Here is a 15,201-nt window from a genome sequence, read left to right as displayed (position 1 = left end):
AATAGAAATGGGTTAATTTAGGTATAAGAACTAGATAACAAGAAGCCTTCTGCTGCCATACAGTTTATAAGCAGTATAAGTCTCTGTGTGTTTACTAGGTTGGGTCTGAGCGGCTGTAGGACTGGCAGGTGAGAGAGACTTGTCCTGACCGTGGGCCAGGCAGGACTGGAAAACTCTAGCTACACAAACTACTGATTTTTTTTAAACAAGAATTTGTATTACCTTTATTTAGTGTGTATTTGTGTGTGTATACATGTATGCATGTACTTAGAGGCCTGAGGTCAGTGTCAGAAATCTTTCTCCATTGGTCCCCACCTTGTTGTTTGAGGCAAAGTCTTTCACTGAACTTGGGACTCATCAGTTTGGCTAGACTGGTGGCTGATGAGCTCCATGGGAGTCTCCACTCCCCCAAAAGAGTAGTTTTCAAAACTCAGAGAGACTGAATGGCTTGGCTAGCCATTCCAGTGGGTTATTGTCTCCCTGCCTATAAATCTTGAGCACTGGACTCACGCCCTCACCTTTCAGTGTCTAGGGATGATGGAACATCACTTAGCTCCAAGGATCAGCACTGTGGGCCTGAAAGGTTTTCACTGGCCCTAGGTGCCTTTGTTCTTCCATTAAATGGTCTCATTCAAACTTGCAAGACACAATAGCTTTGATGTGGTTTTGAGTTTCTCTGCCTTTCTTCTGCTGGGATTTCTTAATCTTATCAGTGAGTCTGCTTCTAGTAGCTCTCGCTGCCTTTTACTGAAATGGATGAAGAAATCCACATTTTTTTTGTAGTATATAAAAGCCAGATAAATGAAGCTTAGAGTGAAGAGCCTGAGGTGTGCGATACAGAGTATACTAAACAATGAGCAGACTGTGCCAGCATTTCCTTAGAATCCATGGCTGAGCAGTTCTATGACAGAAAGAACCCCAATTCCAGCAGGACATAGATTTCTAAATCACTAAGATGTGGATGATGATGACAGAAGAGTATATATATATATATATATATATATATATATATATATATATATATATATATATAATAGATAAATAGACAGATATTAGATTAATAGATAAGTGATAGATAATTGATAGATACATGATACCTAGAGATAGATAGATGACTGATTTATGATAGATATTGTAAGATGATACATAAACTTTTAAAAAATTTTTATCTTTTTATTTTATTTTATTTTGAGAAAGAGCCCTGCTCTGTTGCCCAGGCTGGCCTCAATACTGTACACTCAACAATCGTCTTGCCTTGGCCCATGGAACAGGATTATGGGATTCCCACCCTGCCCTGCAACCACTACATATGTTTTTACAGTTTCCTTCAGGCCTCATTTTCTCCAACTTCAATCAGCTGATACTGAGTAAATGTCGGCTAAGGTCTACCCATTTCCCTGAATCTGAGGCACCCACAGGACTCCAGGCCCCAACTTCCAATTTGTTTTAAAGTACACTGTATACTTTGATTACTGTTCAGAAGCTGTTTTCCTTGTAGCACTTTTTTCTGTACCTAGTTTCAGATGCTTTTCTCCCACCCTGCCTCTCACAATCTCCCTGCCCCCCCTTCTTGTTCTCCCCCACCCCTGCCTCTCATAATCTCCTTGCCCCACCCTCTTGTTCTCCCCCACCCCCAGTATTCTGCTTTCTACTTTCATGTCACATGTGTCTATTACCCTCCCAAATTCTCTCCTTACATCCTATTTCCCTTTCTCATGGGCCACCTTTCTGGTTTCCTTGAGTCTATCTATACACACTCATTTCCCACATAAATCTACATATTAAAACCCAGAAGCTAGATCCATACATGAGAGTGATTGCCTAGTATTTGTCTGTCTGAGCCTCAGTCACTATAGTGTTTTCCAGTTCCATCCATTATGCAGCAAATCACAGTTTTTCATTTTTCTTCATGGACGAGTAAAATTCTGTTGTGCATATGTACCATGTTTTCCCTTTCCATTCATCAACATAGGGACTTTGAGGCCGTTTCCATTTCCTGGCTGTTGTGGATGGAGCAGCAATGAGAGTGGACATGCCAATATCTCTGTGATAAGATACAGAGTCCTTCTGAGAAAAAAGAAAAACTGTGCTTAAGAATGGAGGTGTTTATGGAGATAAGTCACATGGCTTTTCTAAACTGGACCCGAGTCTCCCATGGCCAGTGTTGTGATATCACATGCTTTGGGAGGGGTTGACTAGAAGAGATTGGAGAGTCCTTTGCCTCACCCATCACAGCCATCCACACCTGCTCCTATGGCTAAGCATACCACAGTGTGCAGAAAGGACCGCCATGCTTTTCTTGCCTTAAAGAAGCTGCTGTGTAAATCAAGTCACAGCTTAAAAGCAAACTACACCAAGGAAAAGCATTTGGTGATTAACAGTTTATGAATCAGGTGAAGGAGTGCCCCTAAACATTGATGACACTTCATGTTTACCTTCTGAAGTAACGGCCACCTTAAATCTACAGATGCATGCATTCATGCTGTCTTCCTATAACCCGGCTGACAACCGCATCAGCTATGACACAGCTCAGCTGGTGTTTGTGTGGGTGCACATGGCTGTACATGCACAGGTGTGTGTGTGTGTTGAGGCCAGAAGTCAACCTCAGTTGTCATTTTGTCATCCATCAATTGTCACCCACCTTGTTTTTTTCAGACAGTCTTTCATTAGCTTGCCCTTTGTTAACTCAAGTTGGCTGGCTACCTGGTGAGTCCCAGGGATCCCCGTGACTCTACTTCCCAAGCACCTGTCACCATGGTCAGAGTTTTGTTTCGAATGTGGGTTCTAGGGGGCGATCAAACCTGGGTCCCTCAGGTTGCAAGTTAAGCAGCTCACTTTTATGCTAGCCCTCTATTTAACAATGGAAGATGCAAGGTGCACTCTACCAAGGGACAGGTGTTATCATTTTGTGAATTCCCCTGCTGAGGAGACTGAGCTGAGGCATCCCAGCAAGGAGTACAACATTTTAAAGACCCAGCTGAGCGCTAATGGCACAATTGTTTCCTTGACACCTTGCAGCCTGCTTGATGCTTCTCTGTGCTCCTTTTGGCATGGAGGACAGTATGCAATAGATGCTGTGCCATCTCACCAGTCCCTGACATGCTCACGGCCCTGACCTCAAGGTACCCAACATCTAGTTAAGAATATAGCAACCTACTAAATAAATGAGTAAGACTGTGAATGAAGGAGTGGATGCTAAAAAATCCCCCTTCTATGTATCTTTAAGCTTGGGTATATTGGCAACTCTGGTTGTTGCATAACAATTTCTCTAAAGCTCAAAGCTTGTTTAGACCTAAGAAGGTATAAAAAAGACTTGTTAAGCCTCAAAAAACATTCTAAAGAAAAAAAAAATACCAAGAGTCAAGAAGTAAACAACTCAGGATACTCAAAAAGTCCCCAAAACTGACCAGAAACACAAGCCCCCACCCTCAAGTCTATGAAAATAGTAAGAACTACTAAGAGAACAAAGGCCAATTGAACTATCTCAAACAGACAGATCTACAGGGCTGCTTAAAAAGACAGATTGGCTGAGCTGCCCAAGAGAGACACTCTGACCCGCTGAGCAGCCTTCAAGTCATACAGTGAGCTGGAAAATTCCAGCTTTCCTTGTTGGGTACACATTCTGTGATGCAGCAGCCCTTGAGTTATATGCACTCCTGTGAATAATCTCTTATCTAGACTCCCATAAGTAGTTCCAATAAAGCACACTGGTTCACCGAGTAGACATCAATGCTATCCCTTTGGTCTATCATGGGCTCCTCATTTAGGATGAGTAGGTGTTTGTTCAGGTCTCTTCAGGAATAGTGTCTCACAACACTGAAATTCTGAGTTTCAGAATCCATGCTTCTAGGCACATCTTCAAGCATTTAAGCTATTTTTTTAATTCCTTCCTATCCAATATTTGGGACTTAATTTCTCCAACCCACAGCACATTGGTTGAGCACATCCAGTCCTGAATCATTGCCTCCTAACAACAGAATCTACCAGGGGAAAAAAACCCCACCAAATCAAAGAAGTCACTTTTGCTGATGATTTATTGCTTTAAGGAGAAAAGCTGTAAACAAAGAATTTGAACAATGAAAACCCATCATGGGTGAACAAACACATTCCCTGCTACACAAATCATGAGAAAAATGAGGAATGTGGGAGAACATGACAGGCTGCCCAAGGGCTATTTTTCCTCTAGTGGGAAATTTAAAGGCATTTCTTCACGTGTATTCACTTACAAAATGGCAGTAGGAATATTTAAATACTCAATCACAGTCTGAAAATAGATACACATATTCAAATACACACACCACACACACACACACACACACACACACACACACACACACACACACACACACACACCCCTCTATGCAGGGACACACAGCTAATCATGGTCATTCCTGCTTCCCAGCCATTCACGGCTGTCACTGTAGTTCCTTTGAGTCAAAAACAAGTCTTTAAAAAAAATGACAGGAGTCAACACCATGGTCAGAGGTTGTAATGTTCTCCACAATCTCCATGCATACACAGCCCAAAATGAATTAGGGTGATTACAGACAGTCATATATCATTTAAAATGACTTTCTTTGAGCAATCTCTAATCACCCTCAAAATGAGAATTTCAACACTGGGGCCTATATAGCACCTCTTGTGACTCTGGAGCCTTTGGTTGGGAACAGGTAAGTAGTCTGAGTGTCATGAGAGATGGCATGAGTGTCACATGATCCTGAGCTTCAGAGCTTGTCTGCAGTGCCCTGGTTGGTAAGAACTTGAGCAAATTACTTAACTCCTGGTTCCCTTGCTATCTCAGCCCTCAAATGGGCAGTGATGACATCATAACTCCTGGGGTCACTGGAGGAATTAAGTGGGCTATGTCAATAAAGCACAGAGTAGCAGTCTTGGTGGAGGCACGCTCAGGGCTCCCTGAACACTATGTGAAGGCTTAGTAAGCTGCTGGTTGTCTCTCTCACGAGTAAGCACACCCAAGAAATTCACTCCCCACTCCTGGGGCTGCAGTGAATTTCTTCACGGCATGCAAACTCCGTGTGATTGCTCCTTCTCTTTGTTCTAAGCGTTGTCAGGGAGGGTGTGGATCTAAAGCCTGGCTTATGGGAGACTCCGTAGCAGTCACTTGGGTTCTGTCTAGATCTCTTCCCGTGGTAGAGTGGAGTAAGCGCTGGTCTGGGCCTCAGCCACCCAGTCCCTTTTGAGCTTCAGGGTTTCTATTTATTGAATGGAAGAAGGTTGTGTATTGAGCCTAGCTCCACTAATTGATAATCTGATAAAATGCACGGTGGTGCTTAGCACCGAATAAGCTATTAATACATGGACTTTTGTTGTTGTTGTTTTAACTGTAATTGCTGTTCTTAGCTTTCCTTGAACCAGGTCATACCATTACAGGCTTTATTATTATTATTATTATTAGAAAGACTTTCTCCATATTGCATTTACATCTTCTTCCCTGGGACTTTAGTTCTTGGTTCTAAGACAGTTCCTCTGATCCTGATGTAGGCAAGGTCCATTTCTCCAAACCAATAGTAACTGAGTGACTTTGGCCACCCCTTCTTCCTATTCCCAAGATCACCCTAACTCCTCTAACTGAGCCTTCTTTGATCACAGTTTCCTCAAATAAGGGAGGATAGCTGGTAAGACCCTAGCTTATGGCTTCTGTGGAAGTTCTTTCAGAATTAGATGTTGAGACAGGGTTTTCCAATCTAAGAAAATCTAACATGTTCCACAAAATACTTACATAAGTAATAATTTCCAGGGGTAACATATCTTTACATGCAAGCTCTTGTACACATGTGAACATACATTTATTCAAAGCACTAAGCCTCCTTTAATAGAGGATTTTCACTGGTAAGATGAGATCTTGGAAGAAGAGTGCTTCTAAGGAAAAGTAGGAGTGTATGTATAATGTATTTTCTTCCTTAAATACATCTTGAGCACCGCGGTTTACCTTGTACAAGGCGAGGCCTTTGGGAGGTTACAGGAGGGAGGGGAAAACCCCAAGTTCCCTTTCCTACTTAGGAATCCATTTATGTGTTGTGTATAGTTCTCCCACAGGCATGTTCCCACCACTTCACGTGTGGTACAGGGCAAGCAGAACCCATCTTATAAATCCCTGTCGTGAGCTCATTCTGATTTCAAGGCACGAGGAGCCACGGGGGATGCACATGCTTTTTCCTGTCCCATTTAGTTTGGATGCTTAATACTTAAACACTCCCCTCTTGTGGGAAAGCAGCTAGAGAGACAGTATTAAGAGGCCAAACTGAGAAGGACAAGTTGATGATTTCAGTTGACTTTCCTACCCTGACATGTTAGGAAAGTCCAGGTGTAAAGAGGAAATATGAATTATGAAGATAATCTATCCGGGATACAAATCTCCAGATGGGTAACTTTGGTTGAATTTCTTCTTTGGGCTTCCATTTCACAGTTTCAAGAACAGAAATTATGAAGGGAACTCCTCAATGTGATCACAAAGCTTCAATGAGGAAATATGTGGCAAATACTGAGAATAATGGGTAGCACACAGAACACACTCAGGAAAAGAATGCTGACAGAAAGCTTACATTCTACGGCTAAAATAAACAATAGCCTCATTATCACTTAGGAGAAATCTCTTTCTTCAACTTACAAACTCTTTGGTCTTTACCTCTGTCAAATAGATTTCCATTTCTAAGTAGCTGGTCAACTTCTATCTTCAGACTAGAAAACAGAGCTATTTTGCTCCACAGCCACTAAGGCACAGTGAAGTAGGTCACTAAAGCAAAAGAGATGTATCCTGGGACCAGGGACTATTGTGGCCTCACCACTCCTGCCAGAGGCCACCCAGGCTCGTGAAGGATGACCTACTTATATGTTTGACACATACATCCTGCTCAATCTGGTCTGGACTTCCAAAGAATCTTCCAAGGCCAGTGAGGACATCTCATCATCCCACTGTTCCAGGGTGCTGTTGAGACAACAGACAGGCCACCCTGAGGTCCCAATCAACTCCCAGGAGCCCCAGGGCAAGGGAAGCTCATATCTTAGAGTTGCTAATTGCCCTAAGCATTTGGTCAGCAACAGGTTCAATGACTGATCAGCTGTGGTCTGAGAGATTGGCTGGCCTTGCCCCATCTCTATAGGATGAATTGGGGGTTGTCACCTACCAGCCAAAATAAAATTTCTCAAATTACATTTCTGGTCAACATGAACCCAATTTGAGCCTTCACACTACAGGGAGCAGAGAAATGTATCCTCAATTATGCCCAGATTAATGGAAATGACTTTCTATTGCAAAGCAAAGTGGCGCAACCATTGACCTCACTTGGAAAATGTTTGGTGACCTTGTGGTACAAAAGATCTTTCGAACAAGGGCACTTTTGGTGTGTTGTGGGCAGTAATTGCCCAAGATAGTATCATTTAGCAAGGCCTAAATAATGGCTTATTCCTGTGTCTCCAGTCCCATACATCTGTCTGAAAGGACCCCAACATCATCAGGTTTGGCATCTGAAGAAGGAGTCTGTGACTTTGGCTCTTCAGCTGACTCTGTTCCTTGGGCAGCCCCATCAGGGTTTTTGACAACTTGAGCAGACTGGAGCCATACAGGCTGGGCCTGGCTTGGGATTCATCTTGAGAAGTCAGAGATGGGTTTTCTTTGGAGTGATGTAGAATATCTCCAAGGAAAGATGCATTGCGTGGGCCTGAGCTGCATTCTCCTGGGCCATTGGGATGGTCAAAATAGGAACAGAGACTGAAGGTCAGGATCAGGGACTTCAGAATTGAGTAGGAAGTAGGTGAAATAAGGCTCAGTTGTGGAGTCCTGGGCCACAGAGGGCTGGCTGCTTTGCAAACCTGGAGCTTTACCCCGAGCCACACACCTACCTAATTGGCAATCTCTGAGAAGTCAGGGTAGGATTCCAAGTCAGCAAAGATATCGTTTGGATTCCTACAGCTCAGGTTGCAGAAGCAAGCATTGATCCATAGGACCTGACGGGTGAAATCCGGCCCCTCTGGACACTGGAAAGGGACAGTGATGGTCTTGGACTTGTAGGGGATACAGCATCTATCATCAGTACAGACTCCACAGTACTTGGGTCGGTAGGTGCGCGTGCTGACACAGCCTGCGAGAGTGAAGTTCGTGGGCTCCTCTGGCTGGTACACAGCTAGACACTTCTTCCCGGCCTTCAGGAAAGGAAAGGGGCCTTCTGTTAGTATGCTCTGGTGATGCACAGCCACCTCGTTCCCTCCAAGCGTCCAGTCCTCCCCTTCCCGTTACTGTGCATGGCAAACATCACCTTTGCTCCAGATTAGTAGCACCTTCAAGCAAGGAAGGACATCAGCAAACACAGCAAGGCCTAGCCACATGGCAGAGGGAAACCGAGGACTGAGAAGAGGATTACCATGCCGAGTTTGCTCAGATCTCACAGCCTGCAATCTCCCTTCTAGCCTGCATTTTTGCCCTTTTGGTGCCCATTCGTCAGTGCCACCAGCACAGGAAGGCTTGCTATTTCTTTTAGCTAACCAAGCTTCCCAAGTAGTGAGTGACTGAGCTGGCATGGAATGCCACAATCAGGCAGGGGCATGTTTTGCCCTCACCTTTCCCCTCTACTCCAATGCCTACCTCCCTCACTCCACCCCTTCTCTTTCTGTCTCTGTCTCTGTCTCTCTCTGTCTCTCTCTGTCTCTCTCTCTCTCTCTCTCTCTCACACACACACACACACTATTATCATGCAGTATTTTCAACAGCATTGGCATTACTTAAATTATAGCTTTCCATGAGTCTCTGGGCTTCTTGATACGTGGGCCTCTTTTTCTGTGTCTCACTAATGTAATTGTGAAGCTGGCATACAGTAGGCACTTACTAAATGCCTTGGGCTAGTATTTCTTAGGGTATATTATCAGCACCATATCAGAGCTGGGGGCAGAGTATATGTAGTGTGGGTGGGGCATGTAGCTTATCCAGTTGGAGGAATCTAGCTAGGATAGATGATCATGGAGTTGGGAGAGGAATCAGGAGCCCTCAGTGAAGGGCCCCGCCTTGTCACAGATTTTCTTAGCCCGGATTTGGGCGCTAGCTCTCATTTCTCCCTATGCTGGGCACTTCAGACCTCTACTTCCAATTAGAAGATACTCAGTGAGGACCTGATGGCAACCAGGGTTGGTACAGTAGAGGGAGAAAAGACAAGAAGGAAGAAAAGTGTGTGCCCATCAAAGATGACAAGATGCGGTCTTGATACCGAGCTCGCCCCATGCCTAAAGATGACGGTGGGAAGCAGGGCTCTCTTCTCTATTGGCATCCTTTTCTCAGCATCGAGAGAACCTACCCTGCTCCACTAATGGACGCAGGGATGAGCCCTGAGAAGTTTGCTTTGTTAGATGGAACATGGGGGGGGGGGACCAGCACTAAAGTGAGGGGTATTGAGTTAGACAAGGAAGATGCGTGCCTAAATCATATGGCCGGATTCAGCCTTTTGCAGCTTAGCAGAAATGTCCTTGGTGCTTTATTTCCATCATCTTGTCATCTCAAAGCTGGAAGGAATTCAGAGATGACTGATGTTATACTCCTGGGAAAGGGGCTGGAGCTTAATGATAGCAGGAGACCGGCTAGAGTAGCAAACACTAACAGGAGAGAGGCATTTGACCCCATGTGTTTCAAGCTCTAGCAGTATTCACATTGTGCAGGCAGCTGTCCTGTGCCCACGCAGGTGGGTGTGGGATGCCACGGGGATAAGAGGTGATACAGGTCCCTCCGAATCTCTATGGAGAGAACACTTTGGAGGGTTCCTGAATTCTCCTTGGAGTGACCTTGCTTCCTAAGAGGATGGGAACTACAAAAGAATCCATTCAGTGAAATCTATCATGGACCAGCTTAGCAGCCACATCATCCTAAATCACTTACCCTGGGCCTGCCAGACAGCCTTCATTATTTCCATCATATGAATGACTCCCAAGGAGTTCAGTGGTCAGGCTCAAAGCCAGTTATATGTTGTACATGGTCATCATGCCCATGATGCCTTGCTCCGGACTTACCTTGATGTGTGCGTGGATGTCCACATCACATGGCCTCAGGTTGCAGAGGCGACTTTCCTGCTCCGGCCAGCACCGGGCATTGACATTGGAGATCCGAGTTGAGATTCCTAGGCCACAGGTAGTTGAACAAGGACTCCAGGGGCTAGTGTAGGCTATGCAGTTCCCATGCCATTGCTCCACTGTGCCTGAAGCTGCTGTAGAGGGACACCAGAGTACCTGTGAGTCTCCCCCACAAGCTCCTCCAATCTTCACCAACACCATGCCCCCCCCCCCCCAAATTGAGGCTTCTTGAGATGAAGAAAGAGACAGGGACAAACAGAGATATGGAAGATAGAGACAAAGACACAGAGACAGACAGACAGAATTGGCCTGTTCCTCCCCACAGGAAGACAAACTGCCTTCTAATTAGCAGGGGCACCCAGGGAGGGGAGACTACATTCTTACCTTTAACATTATTTTTTTCTGACCAAAAGATGAAGTATGAGGTCATGGAAGGAAACTCATTTCTAGAGCCAGGTGGACCCCAGATCAAATTCTTTTCTGTGATGGTTAATATCGACTGTCAACTTGTCAGGAGCTAGAATCATCTGAGAGGTAGACCTCTGGGCATGTTTGGCAAGGATTTTCTGGACTGGGTTAAGTGACGTGAGAAGACCTACTTTAACTCTGGGCATGGGCTGGGATTCCAGCCCAGGTAAAAAGGAGAAAGTGAGCTGGGTACCAGCCTTCATCACTCTCTACTTCCAGACTGGATGCCACGTGACCAGCCACCGCCTCATTCTACCATTGCCTTTCATACTCTCATTTTCATTAAAGTGAGATTTATTTTGACAGCCATTTTTATTTGTGTGTGTCTGTGTATGTACTGAAACTCCTTGGCTTAGTGAGTCAGGCCAGTCCATGGCAGCTGGTATAGTTTCTCAACTACAGACTATTTGCTGTTGACTGGTCCTGTGACCATACATCTTGCTAGCATCTGATGGGTGCCTGCTTAGCCAGGGGTGAGCAGAAGAGAGTGTTGAGCTATGGAGGGAAAACAGGTAGATGACATGCAAGACAGAACAGCCTGCAGAGAGATGGGACAGACACACAAAGACACCCTACAGGAATAGGAAATTGGAGAAAAGGAGACAATCAGGGAGGCGGCCTGGGGGTTGGGGGGGGCAGAGGGATGGAATGGGAGAAAACAAGGTAATCAAGGAATTGGGGGAGGAAGTGAAGAAAAACACACCCAGCAGTTGAGGAATCTACTTAGAGTAACATAGAGCTCTTCATACAGTCCCTGAAGCTAGCGGGTATGCAGCAAACACTGCTGGTGAGTGAATTTGAGATAGGGGAGGCACCCACAGACAGAAGGGAGAAAACAATGGAGGCATCCAAGGACAGAGGCTGACAGTCTGGGATGAGCTGGCTGGGAGAATGTAGCAAGCTAGGTGGTGGGGGATTTGCCTGGGAGGATGAGAGGATTAAAGGGCTTCAGTTTCTGGGTCTCCTCCATACCGCTGCAGGAGCTCTGCCTGGGATGGCTAAGAACTGGGTCACTGGGTCACACACAATGAGCAGGCAGCCTCTGCCTCGCCCCCACCAGCCAGTGACTCCTGTGCAGATATGCTGGAGAGAGGTTTCGTGAGAGCAGCTGCCATGATGTCCTGAGCTACCAGAGACGAAGCCTTCCCTGCCCCTGGCTCTCATCCATGCCACACCATTTCTCCACATGGGTGACTTTGTCCCCCAGTCACATTTGTTGATGTTTGGAGGTGTTCCAGATGGTCATAACTTAGGAAAGCATGCTGTCATCTAAAATAAAAAGACTATCTAGGGATGCTGCTGAGCCTGTAATGCCCCTCCCAACAACAACAACAACAACAAAATCCTTCTGATGTTAAGCGCTGTCAGCACCATGGCCAAGACCCCTGCCTGCCGGTTCTACACAGTCTCTGAGGAAACTCATACATAGAATTAAAAAAAACAAAAACAAAAACAAACAAACAAAAAACATTAGCACCCCCAAAAGCCCAGCAGCAAGCAGTCTGCTCTCCTTTGGGGCCACCTGCTCAGAGGTACTTTCCTCTAGCAATGTCCTCATTCTGTGGCCCATTGTGTCAGATTCTCCTGATTTTTCCTCATCTTCCCCACCCGCTCCCACCCCCGCCCCGCCCCACCCCCTCATCTCTCCTCTTCTCTTGCCTATTCCTCAAAGGTCAGCCTCCCTAGACCTCTGCTCTAGGCTCCTCTGTTTGATCGTGTGTGTTATTCTCTGGCCACATCAACCGCCAGCAGCTGCTGTAAGCAGAGCTGTCTTCCTGTGGGACCCCCATCTGTGAGGCTGCCCACACTGGACATTTCTGCCCCCTCACTCTCCCCAGACCCAGTCTGCTCATGCCAGACAGCCCACCATCACCCTACATATGCTCCTCTTGTGTTCTCTCCCAGGCAGTGGCCAGTCCCTGGAGCCACTCTGAATTCCTCCCACTACCCCCATGCACAGCATAGATGCAAGCCCTGAGATGTACTCCATCACTGCTTCTTGTCTTTTCCTCCTTCTATTCCCTCTGCTCTAGTTCAAATGCTTAACTGTGCATTTACCCACCATCATCCAGCCAGACACCATCTATCTGTCCTTTATCGGCCCATTCATCATCCATCCAAGTATTCATTCTATCAATCTATCTATCTATCTATCTATCTATCTATCTATCTATCTATCATCTATCTATCTATCTATCTATCTATCTATCTATCTTTTGCTAAACATCTCTTTCTCATCCATTCTATAACCATCTACTCTCCATGCATGTATCCAGGTTTCCATTAACTTAGCCAACCATCCATCCATCCGTCTATCCTTCCATCCATCCATCCGTCCGTCCATCCATCCATCCATCCACCCACTTTCCTTCCATTCTCCAACCATTTCTCCTCTATGCATCTATCCATACATGCATGTATTGATGGTGCAGCATGCTTATGCACATGTGTGTGCGTGCAAGTGCGCATGCATGTACACACACACACATTCCTATTTATCATCGATCTCTTATCTATTTACCCATACATTCAGCCACCTATAGCCAAACACCTATACGGCTACCTCTGCAAACATTCATTGGGTACTTTCCAAGTATCTGGCAAAGGCACTGGGCTCCAGTAAGCAATGGTAGAAAAAAAGAATCATGTTCCTGTCCTCACTCCCAGGGCTTCCTCTTCTCAGGCTTACCTAGACAAAGCCTCATCTGCTCGCCTGAAGATAGCAATTGGAACCCCAGAGTTATCTGGAAGGTCTATCTACCTCTCCTATGCCCTGCCACCTGGTCCTCTTTCTAGATCCCTACCCACTCCCTGGGATACTTTAATAAGATGATAGAGGACTCTGTGTGTCACACCAGGCTTTTATGCTGGGAAAAGCCCATAAGGCAGGCAGTAAGAATGATTCCATTTGCATTTTACAGATGGGTTATTTGGGTCCTAGGCAGCACATCCCCAAGACCATATAACTGGTGAGTTGTGGAGTGGGTAATGGCCTGGAGGCTTGATCTATTAAAGTAAAATCAGAACTCTAGGGGCTGGTGGCATCCAGAGGCTCCACTGGTCCCTGCCCACACTTACCAAAGGCTCTAGTGTCCAGCAATGCAGTCTGCCGCGGTCTCCTTGAATCATCGTCACATACCCACTGCTCGCAGCACTGGCCAGGTACTCTCACATGTCGGGGCTGTCGGCACCAGAGGCGCGGGGGCCTGGGGCTCAGGCACAGTGGTGTGCAGCCCACTGTGCCGTCGATACAGGTGCAGTTGTACCTGCAGTTGGGCTGGAAGGACTCGCCATTGGCGTAGCGTACGCCATCCAAGACGCAGCCCACACCGACCACCTCTGCAAACACAGGTGGTGGACATGTCAGGGCGAGCAGCGTGGGCTCTGGGCCAAGACACTTCTGTGCAGTTCTCCCTCTGCCCAATATGCCATGCCAAGACATCACTCATGTGAGAAAGGAGGGGCTGTCCCATGTGTCAGCTGGCTGCACCCCAAGAGTAAAGAGTGGGCCATGTGAAGAGGTGGTACACGACAGGAAGAAAGGGTATGGTGAAGGTCTTTTATGACATCAGGGGACAGCCATTGGAGACTGTGCTGCATATTGGATGGGAGCATCCAGCACCATAGTGCAGGAGCTCAGGCATTTTTTTTTTCTCCCTACACTGTCCTCAGCACCAGGCTTGGTACTGATGAATGCCTGTCCAATGGAGGAAGGCATACACAGGAAACCAGAGCCTAGGAGCAAAACGAGCTGCCTTTCTTGGTCCTGACTATGGAGTCTGGCAGGGGCTGAGGACCCGATCCTGGACAGGATGATGATGGATTGGCTCTTGATGATCTCACTATAATGATGAGATGGTCCAATGATCATCTGGAGTATCTTTTCTTGGTGACAGCCACTCATGACAAGTGTTGGGGGATAATGGAACAAGGAGGGGGTGGTGGATATGGACATGGCTGTAGACTGAGAACAAGTAGACCAGGAAGGTCCATAGACCTGAGAGGGTGTTCTGCCTGCCTTCCACGAAGAGTAGATTGAAAGGGAGGCAGCCAGGTGTTGATGACAGTCTTCCAGGTAGGGAGGGCATCTACTATAGGTGTAAGGGGCTGACAAGGGAGCAGGCCTGGGGGAAGGAAGCAAGACGAGAGAAGGAAAAGGGTGTGGGGGTGGGGGCAGTGAGACCAGACACATCTTCCTCCTGTCTCAGTGGAAGATCTAGAATTCTTCCTGGCACACAGTAGGTGTTCAATAAGTAACTTGAATGAATGAGATGAATTATGTACTTAAAAACAAAAACAAAAACCTTTGTGGTACTGAGTAGACAATAGGCTAGAGAATGCTACAAGACAGTTCTGGATGGCACCCCAGTGACCCAGGCAGAGGTTGGTGTCTTTTCAGACCAAAGTAACCAGAAAGCTCAGCTTCCGGACATGTTTTCAAGAAGAGTTGCAAAGACTCCTGGGATTCAAGGAAGACTTTCAATGCTCTGTACTCCAATACTCAGACCCAGAAAGTGAGATCTTTGGTTTTCTCTGGAGAAGCCAAGACTGGGACATGCTGGCTTCAAAGTCTTCATTAGACATGAGATATGCCTGGTGGAGTTGGTTATACAGGCTGGACTGTGGGACTTGGGGGATTGCTGGGCCAGATTCTACCCTTGGTGC

At 46.3% G+C, this 15,201-nt stretch overlaps 1 protein-coding gene across 1 annotated transcript in view; it reads right to left on the bottom strand.

Moving 5' to 3' along the window:
• Positions 1–4,324: 4,324 nt before the first annotated feature.
• Ccn4 (cellular communication network factor 4) overlaps positions 4,325–15,201 on the bottom strand; it is a 29,882-nt gene continuing 19,005 nt past the window's right edge. The window contains exons 3-5 of the mRNA XM_036208610.1: positions 13,615–13,875; positions 10,009–10,202; positions 4,325–8,160 (exon numbers count right to left, since the gene is read on the bottom strand). Coding sequence (XP_036064503.1) covers positions 7,861–8,160; positions 10,009–10,202; positions 13,615–13,875 — 755 coding nt within the window. The 3' untranslated portion in view covers positions 4,325–7,860. The remainder of the gene's footprint in view (positions 8,161–10,008; positions 10,203–13,614; positions 13,876–15,201) is intronic.

Source organism: Onychomys torridus, chromosome 16 (genome assembly GCF_903995425.1).
Source record: "Onychomys torridus chromosome 16, mOncTor1.1, whole genome shotgun sequence".
Lineage (NCBI taxonomy): Eukaryota > Metazoa > Chordata > Mammalia > Rodentia > Cricetidae > Onychomys > Onychomys torridus.
The sequence above is the reverse complement of the archived record's forward strand: the minus strand, read 5'-3'. Positions and strand labels throughout refer to the sequence as shown.